The 11359-nt window shown below is 44.0% G+C and overlaps 1 protein-coding gene across 1 annotated transcript; it reads right to left on the reverse strand.

Annotated features, from left to right (window-relative positions):
• Positions 1–1033: 1033 nt before the first annotated feature.
• On the reverse strand, positions 1034–5242 carry LOC119289955 (putative F-box protein At1g50870). The gene is made up of 2 exons (XM_037569114.1): positions 4272–5242; positions 1034–1365 (listed from the first exon to the last, which is right to left on the reverse strand). The coding sequence occupies exons 1-2, from the start codon at positions 5203–5205 to the stop codon at positions 1034–1036; spliced, it is 1266 nt and encodes a 421-aa protein (XP_037425011.1). The 5' UTR covers positions 5206–5242.
• Between the last annotated feature and the right edge of the window lie 6117 nt (positions 5243–11359).

Raw genomic sequence — 11359 nt, forward strand, 5'->3', positions numbered from 1 at the left:
ATGAGTTCCTGAGGAAAACAGCCCGAACCGTCCTTTGGGCTGCCGGCATCTCCTGCTTGAACCTACGGCATCACCATTTACCGGCTACCTCTTGCTTGAACCTACCGCATCACCATTTACAGGCTACCTTTCGTTCCCCCACCAAATATATGTCCTCATCTCTGCTGGATGATCTTGAGATGATCCAAAACAGATAATAAAACAATTCCCTAACAGGTGTACGCTACATTAGACTTCCAGCTTGATTTAGACTACCAAAACATGTCAAACAAATCCCTTTCTCCTCCTGAAGACATGTCTTGAGGCCAACCATGCAAAGTGTCTGAAAGTATGCTGCAGAGTTTAAAATAAGGCATCTGTTGCACTTTTTTCTGAATGAATTAAAGTAGGAGTACTTCTCAAGGCTGCTGAGTGTGCCATATTCTTCTTCCCAGAGAAGACATATATGATGAGTAGTGTTCCTAGTTTCCATTCTCTGGTTATTACCACTGTTGAATCTTTGCTGCCATTTCATGCAAGCTCTATCAGAGATTTTATTCTCTCCTCGGTTTATTCAGTATAGTGAATTGATACTAAAAAATAATTTTATTATGGTGGTGTTTTACCAATACTGAATGAATAAAGTCAACTAGACATTGCACCAGTAACCAGTCTGATTGAGCCTTTTAGTACACTATCAGGTTCACAATCTGCAATAGGATATAAGATAACCATAATAACTGATTGTTATGGAAAGGAAGACCATTACAGTATAATTTAGTCACATGGAACTAACACATGTCCAGACTCCAGAATAACAGCCAATGCTAGGCAAAAAAGAACAGCAGTAATGGTGTTCTTTGCAAATGACATGATGCTTAATCAGTAGATTTACAAGGCATTTGTCTCAACTGAAAATCAAGCAAGCACGAGTGTAATCACCAGTAAATTGAGCAGCATAATTCAAGACGATTCAGAAGCACACACACAAATAGTTACAGCCGACAGAAGAGCTAATTCTTGGAGGAAGCATAAGCGTGGTTTGAAGGTAACGCTACTGCCCATCTGCATCTGCTAATGACTCTGAGCAAAGAGGAACATAGGGTAGAAACCGGTGCCATTGTGTAATGTTTGTCTCAAGATTAAGGATACAGCAAACTTTCTGATGTCGCATATCATACGCTGCCAAGGTATCACCTCCATATGAACCCTGAAAAATGGTATCGCAATCTGGATGAATCTCAGCCACCCTGTACCCCAGCTCGGTTGTGCTCATTAGCTTATCAATGCTGGCAGTGTGCTTCTGGACCAATTCTTTACTATCGCGATCTTTGAGGCACCAGAGCTCTATCTCAGAAACTAGTTCTTTATTCAATTGATCTTGAGGTGTGATTTTAGAGTTTTAGAAGCAGTTGATCTTGAGGGGGGAGGTTTCAAGGCTTCGGTCAGTGGCTTCAGTCGCACCTTCAGTTTTTAGGTTTGTGACAAAAGGTAACATATCTACTTGAATTCATTCAGTTGATACCTAGACAGCATCATAAGGCAGGTGGACACAATCGATATATAAAGTTGCATTTTCATGAACCAAAATGAGGTCGGAAAATTATAAGCTATTAGGGCTGATATATAAATGAATGCAACTTCATACTACATATGTCATAGAAGGCACAACGCCTGCTTTTTAAAATAAATGGCGTTCGATGCAAACAAGATCGTAGCTACAGGTTCTACCACCATTCAGTACCTGTCAAACAGTAATGAGCAACCCCTACCAACTAAGCAAAGCAGATTAAAACTAATATTCACGCGTTGTAGAACAGAAATTCAACTACAAACAAACACTTCATTCTCTTCTCGTGCCTAGTAAAATCTTGTTCGTTTCGCAAGTTTATAAATGAAGACTGATCTTAGACAGCGCCTCCTCAGGCCTGGTTTGCTCCACAGCAGGCCAAAGGATCTTCCATTGCAACATGGAGCAGATTATTTTGTAACCACTTCTAAATTTTAATTGAGCATCTTGTAGGCCAAAAAAACATCTGTCAAACCACACATCACTGATTTTTATCCTCTATAAGCATCATCAATTGTGACCAGAACAACAGAACTAACTATAGGGATCAGGGACCATTGGTCCTATACCCCATACATTCCACCACATGCCAAAATAATAATTTCTTCTAGGGCCCCTCTGGCCTATATGACCAGCATGGTATGTATCCGTGAGGAATATTACTATATGTACTGTTCTAATAATTCATTTCAGAGTGAAGTGATTGTAATACCATCACAAGACACCATTTTTTTCCTCTAATTCCCCAGACAGATGAATGCTATGTATAGTTGTTTTTGGACGGCTAATGCCATTTCACAACCTAGTACCCCTCCAGTCAGTGATATCGAATAAGATATGCATGCATGGTGTGAAATTATTGGCATACACACCATGGATTGTTCAACTGAACAAGTCCTAGCTAAAAGAAAAACCATTCAACATACAATTAACAGTAGCGTTACACATTCAGGACTCATGATTAATGTACAACAGCAAATTGACTCGATCTAACCCAACAGCTAAAAATTTCTTGACACTGCCGACATGGAAAACATGTTATGTTCATGCTTGGCCACTCTTAACCATTAATTAGTATACTTAATTACATGCAGTTTTTGGCAGAATAGACAGACGACGTGAAGAAAGGAATCTACCAAATGCTGCTGTTTGTTACTAGTACGCACATACCTTGGGCAGCTTCGGAAATAGAAACTGGGATTGAAACCTCTGAAATAGTCCGATCTGTTTCTGCTACACTGCTACTGGTGTACTACACCCCCAAAATTAGAGCAGAAATGGAGATTATACAAGAGTATGCAGTCCTGAAGCTGCAACCACGCTTTGACAATTTTCCTCCTCTCTATGGAATGAACGATTCACTTCAGGCAGCTTTTTTGCCTCTTTACCGAACCATGAAGCACTGGCAACATGATGATTTCCTTAGGTTTTCCTAAAGATAATTTTCACAACTTGTAGGTTTCCATGGTTGTGCAATATCAGCATTATACTGACATTATGATTTTCATTTTTGACAGAATTTTGGAGTCTGGCGATGTACACAGCGATTTCTCTTCCTTCCACATATAGTTCGATGCATACAGCCACAAGGCACATCGACACCGCAATACCAGGGCTTCAATATATATATGGTTGCTAAGTGCGCACAACGCTAAGCGTCCAAACCAACGGACAAGCCTATATGTTAGGGTCACTACATTCCTAAAATAGTAAATGACATGTCCTGGCACCTACCAAAATCCTATTTGGATATGCGAAACACAAGCTTATATGATACGTACCTTCGATTTATCATCCGAAACAACAAAAACGGACGAAACACACATACACCCAGTAGGAAAACTTTTCATGAAAGCTTCCAATGTTATTATTCTTTTTACTGGCATTGATGCAATTTCTCTGGGATTAACAGAACCAAGGCTCTACTGAATTCATTAGCTAGAGAAAACATATATAAAAGGAACTTGCTCAAAGGCAGTGTTTTACCAAAATACTGAATGAATAAGGTCAACTAGACATGGCACCGGTAACCAGTCTGATTGAAACTTTTAGTAGTATACTAACAGGTTGACAATATGCACTGGGATTTAGGATAATCATAATAACTGATTGTTATCGAAAGAAGACCAATTACAGTATAATTTAGCCCCATGCAACAAATACATGTCCAGAACAACAACCAGTGCTAGGTAAACAAGAACATGGGTAACAATGTTCTTCGGAAATAACATTATGCTTAATCTATAGGTTTACCAGGCATTGCTCTGAACTGGAAATCAACCAAACAGGAGTGCAAGCACCAGCCAATTGGGCAGCATGATTCAAGCAGATTCAGAGGTACACAAACAAGTACTTCAGCCGACAGAAGATCCAATTTTTGGAGGAAGCACAAGGGTGGTTTAAAGGTCACACTACTGCCCATCTGCATCTGCTAATGACTCTAAAAATAGAGGAACATAGGATAGAAACCGCTGCCGTTGTCCTATGTTTATCTCAACATTAAGGATACAACCAACTTTCTGATGTTGCATATCGTACGCTGCCAAGGCATCACCTTCCCACGAAACCAGGAAAATGGTGTCACAATCTGGATGAATCTCAGCCACACTATACCACTTCCTAGTCATGCTCGTAAGCTTATCGATGCTTGCGGTATTCTTCAGGACCAATTCTTTACTGTCACAATCCTTGAGGCACCAGAGTTCAATCTTATCAATGGAAGAAGCTATAGCAAAGTGTAAGCACCCCTGCGATGATCCAAGCGTGCCAACTCCTGAACTGTACGGCACACGGATAATCTTCCACACTTTCACTTCCATGTCCACACCCACCAGCACATTCTCTTCGTTAATGCCTTTATGGATGCCCATCAGGTACATCATACCACCGACAAATACACATCTAGTGAGATAGAACAGCACCACTTTCTCAACCATCCCACTATCCCTGCGAGTCCAGGCTCTTGTCCGCGACGAGTAGATGTTCACTGCTGTGATGTAAGATCCCTGAAAGGTCTGCTCGAATTGAAGAACGTAGAAATGGGATGAGACTGCGGGATCAAAAGCCAGACCTGCAATACAGCTAAATCTGTTTTCCGGCGACTGCGGTGAAGGGGGCAGCTCTACCCACCTCCCGGTGACCGGATTGCACACGACAAAATGGAAATCGTCCTTTGCCCAATTCCAAGCGACCAACTTGTTGTTGCTGCCGCGGTACAGAAGGAGGCCATTGCAGGCGTCTACCTGGGTCATGTCCTTGTACTTGTTAGGTTGCAGGTAAGGGAGGGAAGGGTCGAACGGGGGTGCCCTGCCGGAGATGCTGGCGAACTGGTGGTGATGCCCGATGTTGTCGGTGGTGAAGTAGAGGAAGCCAGCGAGGGTTTGGGGGAGCTTCTTGCGGTTGGCGGGGTCGGCGATGAGGTTGCGCCAGGACACGGAGATGCACTTGAAGCGGTGGACGGATCTGGCCGGGAGGCGGGAGAGGATCTCTAGGATGATGTCGTCGGTGAATAGGCTGGGCGCCTCCGCCGTCGCCTCCGGATGGTTATCCAGCCTCAACCTGGTGTTCCTCTCGAAGACCTCACCCTTCTCCGCCTCCTTCATGGAGCTCGGCTTGGTGTTCATCTTGAAGATCTCCCCCTTCTCCGCCTCCTCCATGGAGCGGAAGAGGAAGGGTTAGGCAAGGGACACGGTCAGGTCATGGATCTGGCTGAGGAAAATCAACTCAGTGGTGATGTTCCTGCTGTGGTGAGTGGGAAAAGTACCTTCGTCTGGTTTACGGCGGCGGCTAACGGAGATGTGACCGGTGGCGCTTCCCTTCTCGAAGGACAGTGGGGAACAACAGCACGGCCGCTGGACCCCCTTTTTTCTAGACTAGACTAGAGGAAGAGGAAATGGGGATGCTTGGATTGCATAGAGTCGTACATATACAAACATAAAAAAGGTATGTTTGTAAAGGATTCACAATTTTCAGAATTTACCTTTTTCCATCATGATTCTTCCTTTCTAGGCAAATAAAGAAAGCAAAACTTTCACTTAGACCGACTGATTTCTAGCTAGCGCAAACCTCCCAGTGAGTTGTCCGATCAAGTTTGATCGTGCGGTGCTGGCATCTCTCACGTGTGTCTATCGGGACAGTCTCATTGGCTCGACCGCATCGCAACCATGCGGTGCCTCACCCTCACGGCCTCACCTACATCGAAGTAGAGGCGTCAGATCCAGCTGATGCGAGAGGCAATGCAGCGGTGAGCATCCAGAACGGCAAAGCCATGGTGACAACGGGAAGTGGAGGCGCGCATGGCGGCGATTGAGAGCATCGACTAAGGCACTACGCTCATGTATTTTCACACCTGCCCCAAAATCGAGCTGAAATGCTAAGTTTTGGTACAAAATTAGGGGTATGCATGCGGGGGCTCGACGAGCGGCGCTCTTGGGGCGGAGGGAGGCCGACGGCGCGGTGATTGTAGGGTGGAAGGGCTTGTCGGGAGAGTTTAGGTTAGAGACGATTAGGTCCAAGCGGGGTGCTGCATAGATCATGTGTGTGTGGTGGATTTGCTTCGGTTCAGATCAGGGAATCCACAACCAGCTTAGCAATCCACTGCCACAGGGGCGTGTGATATGTGGTTTCACAGCAGCAGAATATTGTGTTCATTTTCAGAGCAGCAACAAGAATGTTGACATGACAGCAGATTAGTGTTTTTTTTGTTCATTTTCAGAGGAGCAGCAAGAATGTTGTTCTCCATACTGGTATTGGTGCTTCATTACAGCACAGAGTAGGCCGACCGGCAGACAGACATATCGGAAAAAAAGAAAGCACGGACTTGTGATGTCATTCAGTTATGCTGATGGAATGACAAGATACCTGAACTTGTGCATAGGATTAGCGATGTCCTTTGAAGTTTATCATAGTTCAGTAATGCCAGCTTGATGATCTGTTAGACAGTGGAGGAAAATCATTCATCTGATTGCCTGTTTAAAATGCTTGCCTTTTTTTACATCAGTGGAAGCTGCTTGGTAAAGCTAAGGACGCTGATGCTATTTATTTAGGACAATAAATCATTCGAAAGGAAACAGATAGGATGTTGCTGCATTTCAACATCATGGGATGATTTATTGTGGAACGATATCCCCATATCTCTTGTTCTTCTGTTGCTGATGGTTATTCAACTACCAGTTTTTTTTTTGTGTGTGGGGTAAATGGGAGTTTTTCAAAAGTCAAAGAGTTCGAATCAAGAGGCAACAAATCCTCAATACAAGGGGGTATGTTTAAGCCACACTGCCCTATTACACTCTGTGCGGCTATAGTTTGCCAATTGATCTGCTACTCTATTCTATTTTCCGTAGGCCGAAAAAATAATCATCTGTTAGGCTTATGGTCATCTTATTCTATTCTCTTGGGGAGCTCGGCTTCCATTGCCTCATTACAGTTAAATAAAACTTTGTAGGCCAAAAAAAAAAACCCGTACCGTCAGGCTTTCTCGGAATCATGCCAGCTACCGCTGCGCCATCAGAAGACATGAATCAACCATCCACTGATAGGGCCAGTTACCCATCGGTGGTGAAGGCCATGGAGGGGCCGGCGGAGGCGCAGCCACCACAGTTGGCATCGGAACCTCCAGAGCAGGCATCTTCCCCTTTAATAACACATCCTCGACGGTATATCTTTGAGCTGCTGCAAAATATTCCATATAGCTATGGAGATACCCCATAGTTACCTCTACTGGGTGAATCTCTTTGCCATGAACCAAATCAGTACGGCAGCTGAAGACGGGGAACCAAATCAGTACAGGGTGGGTTTCTTCTTTTAACCTTGTCTCCCCGTAGTTACCTCTACTGGGTGGGTCTCATTGAAGATTGTCACCGCTAAATATGAACCACTTAAAAGTTGCACTTTGCATGTTTTAGTAGCATGAACTTGGCACTGGTTCACCATTTACATGCTACATTCGTTCCGCCAAATATGCCGCCCTGCATCCGCAAAAATGCTCTCCTAGTGAATTTCTGAGATGATTAGGTGTGCACTGCACAATACAATACATGGTAGGCAAATTTGGCTACACTCTCTAGAGACAACTAAGTAAAAATGCTCAGCGTTATTTAGACGGCATAAACATGTCAGGCAGATTCCTTACTCCTCCTGAAGACATCTCTTAAGGTTAACCGTGCCGAAATATCTGGAAGTCTGCTGCAGAGTCCAAAAGAATTATGTTTTTCAGAGAACAAACAATCTTCTTCTGTCGTAAACTCGTAATATAATATTTCTTAAGGCAGTCGGGTGGTACCTGGAGTGTGCGATGCTCTTCCCAGGCCCTGAAAAGAGGTGTTCATCTGCTTGCCTGCCTTTTTTGTTGCTGCCTGCAATAAAATTGACATACATGATGAGTAGTGCTCCCAGCTTCCATTCTGTAGCTATTACTGTTGTGAATCTTTACTGCCATTTCATGCAGGGAAGGTCTTTTCTGGAGGATTCCACTTTGGATCCAAGGAGCTACGTTGCAATGTTCAGAGACATGGTAATAAAAAGTTGCTTCATCCAAGATGGGCCACATAGCTACAGAGCTTGCACAAGTGAGAGCTGCTTGAAGTTACTACGACCTTCCAATTAGTTACAGTCTTGAGCCCAGTCCTCAAGAACAGCAATTTCAGAATGAGGCAAAACTTTTTTCAATGTTTCAGAAGTTCTTTTTAATTTTTTTGAGGAATAAGTAGTATTTATATACAGGAACAAATAGATTGGACAAGCTTTCACTTGATGAGATTCAATTTAAAAGTTCTTAAAAACAGAGAATGGAGATTAAACTGCTGAAGGTTGAACATATGCATCAATACAAAAGAGTAGTAGCAGAAACTCATGCATTTAAGCAAATTTAATAATTGGGACGACTTTACCACTCATAAAATTGTTCTCAGGAGTCAAGGGTAAATGGCACTGTACCTGAGGAATAAGCAAACTTCATACTACTAATTAAGAATAAAACTCATTAGATTACCTCCATATAGACATCACATATGCAGCTAGACTGTCTAGAAGACACTAGCTAGGTAAAAGATGAACATAAACAAACTAGGAAAATTTTGGCTGGACTGTCTAGAACAAGCACCTGAAAAGAGGTGTCCGTCTGCTCGCATGCCTTGCTGCTGCCTGCGATAAGTTACACATATATGATGAGCAGAGTCCCAAAAGCTACCTCCGTGCACTCGGTTGTCTCTTGTCTTGTGCTCTCGGTTACCACACGTAGTCAGGTAACAGTGCTCGTCTTCTCTTGTGTTCTCAGTTAATTAATTCACTGGAAAGAGAGAGATAGAGAAGTCCACTATGGATCCAAGAAACTAGAAAAAAAATATACAGGTAGGAAAAACCAAAGAGAAAACCACTAGGCCAAGATTATGTTTGATGCTAGCTGGGATTCAATCCTCTGCTCAATGTGGCTAATGTTAACAGTGACAAACAAAAGGTCAGCTCTTTATGGATATGTAAAACTTCTTAGTCAATCCATGCCAAGTTCGGAAAGAAAAAATTAATCCGTCCTAGAGCAGCTCGGAGCTTCTCTTGGAACAAAATGACATTCTTGAGTAACTCATCTCGTCTGTTCTCATTCCATAAACTTTTTCTAGCCCAGGCACTAATCAAAAAAGGCTCTCAAGTAGAGTCTTTTTCTAGTCTCTGTAGAAAAAGTCCTTCCCGTTTGGTTCCTAGGGACTTTTTAAGAACTTTTTCTAGTCTCTGGGACTAAAAAGTCCCTGAATCAAACACCCCCTAAAATACGTAAAAGGTAAAACTCTTTTAAACCACGTTTGCTTGTCGCCCTCCTCCCTCACATGTCGTGTATCCTTCATAGACCCCACGTGACCGCTTATTGGTTCACCTTAAGGCATCTCCAACACCGACTCTCAAATCAAACGCCGCATCAGTCCTTAGACCGTCAGGGATTAATTCAAGGACACATATGCGGGAGTCGACCATTTAACCATAGCTGCATACATTTCAAGCTGGATTCCAATAAACCGGACGAATTACATGCAAACTGGATGATTAACATCTAAATTGGATGAAAACATTTACTTTTCAGACATATTTTAACTAAACCATGCCGGACTAGGCTAGACTAGTCTATAATCGGCTGTGACGGATCTTCATTCCCACGACATGTCTTCCCGATGTCCGGCATGGTCTACTATTCCTCGCTATCGGCTAAAAATAAGCTCGACACCACTGTTGTCTGTTTTCTATAAGGAAATTTTCTCCTTTTTAATTAAATGGCCGTTATGCTTTATGGTTTGGACCCTCTCAAACGCCTTACGACCATTTGGTTCAAAATGATCATAGATTTATGACCATTTCACTCACGGTCACTATGAGAAGGTCACAAGTAGCATATTTCTTGTAGTGCCACGGAAACCTAGTACCAACCACAATGATCTACTATTCCTTGCTATCGGCGGCGGCAGTGGGCATGCCGCCCGCCTCATTGACCTCCGCGATGGCGCCTTCTTCCTCCGCTTGTAGGGCGCGATACCGTGGATGCTCATGGCGGATGGTGCGGTCGTAGGCCAAAGCTTTCGCCTAGAGCCCATAAACCCTCCACCTTTTATGAGCCTCTTGGGATGAGACTCAGCCACCAAACACCAAACTAGCCGAGGAAGCATAGCGTGAGGTGCTAATGGCAGACCACGCGGACTAGAACAGGGAGCCAACCACCAGCCGACGCCTCACCACTACACCACTCGTGCCGCGGCACCAAGGAGGTTAGCCTCACCAAAGGCTATTGCACCGCCACAACCGGAGCGCTCCCGAATTGACACCGTCCAAAGTGGCACACACCAACCATCGAAGTGCCCACCGCTGAAGCCCAACCTCCACGGTCCCAAACTCGCGTTATGGCAAGTGAAGCCGACGACAGATCGGCACCGAACCAACCACCAGCCGCCACCACGGCTGCCATACTGCCAGAGGAAAGGGACAGCCGCCGCCGCCATAGCTAGGGAGCACCGCCCCTGGCTGGAAACCGATTGCCGGTACCTGGAGTCTGCCATGTTCTTCGCAGGTACCTGAATATAGGTGGTCCGCCTGCCTGTCTACCTCGTTGCCGCCTGCAACAAGTTTGACATATATGATAAGCAGTGTTCCCGGCCTCCATGTGTAGTTGTTACTAGTGTTGAATCTTTGCTGCCATTTCATGCAGGAAAGGACTTTTTTGTGGAGGGGTCCTAAAAGTTACCGACGTCTGAGTCGGGTTTGAGTGCTTTTATTCTCTCCTTGGTTAATTAGTTCATCGTAGCTGTACGCAAAAGGAGAGAGTCCACTTTGAATCAAAGAAACTGGAAAAAATTACACAGGTAGGAAAATGCAAAATCCACTAGACCAAGATTATGTATATATGCTACTAGCTAGGATAAAATCCTCTGCTTACTATGGCAAATGTTCAAACTAAAGACAAATGATGAAATGAATGGCCAGCTCTTTATGAAGATAAAAATGACCGAGAGAGTATTTCTGCAGATGTTGGCCACTAGCTACAGACTGATGTGGTCCAAGGCAGATCATTAACAAAAGTTTCAGTCTGTGTCTGTGAAAACCCCATTCAACTGGGTTAACAGTTTTAGTTTCAGAAAATTGCATGTCCTCCAAGCAACTTACAACAGACGTCGTGATCTCCGCAACACTCTGTGTCTACGTTAAGAACTCTGGTGTATAGACTTCTTCACCTGCATGCTGCCCCAAGCAGAAAACTATTGTGCACAACCCTGGATATCTCTGCCTGCTTCAACTGTGTTTTGCCGGTCACCCAAGCTGAATGGAAAAGGGGATGCT

The sequence above is a fragment of the Triticum dicoccoides genome, chromosome 4A (genome assembly GCF_002162155.2).
Source record: "Triticum dicoccoides isolate Atlit2015 ecotype Zavitan chromosome 4A, WEW_v2.0, whole genome shotgun sequence".
Lineage (NCBI taxonomy): Eukaryota > Viridiplantae > Streptophyta > Magnoliopsida > Poales > Poaceae > Triticum > Triticum dicoccoides.

Bases quoted from the DNA above. Each gene is read 5' to 3' on its own strand.
- LOC119289955 (XM_037569114.1), bottom strand. From the start codon at position 5,205: ATGGAGGAGGCGGAGAAGGGGGAGATCTTCAAGATGAACACCAAGCCG. The intron at 1,366-4,271 runs CTTCCATTGATA...CTAAAATCACAC, and splicing joins CTTACACTTTGCTATAGCTT to CTCAAGATCAATTGAATAAA.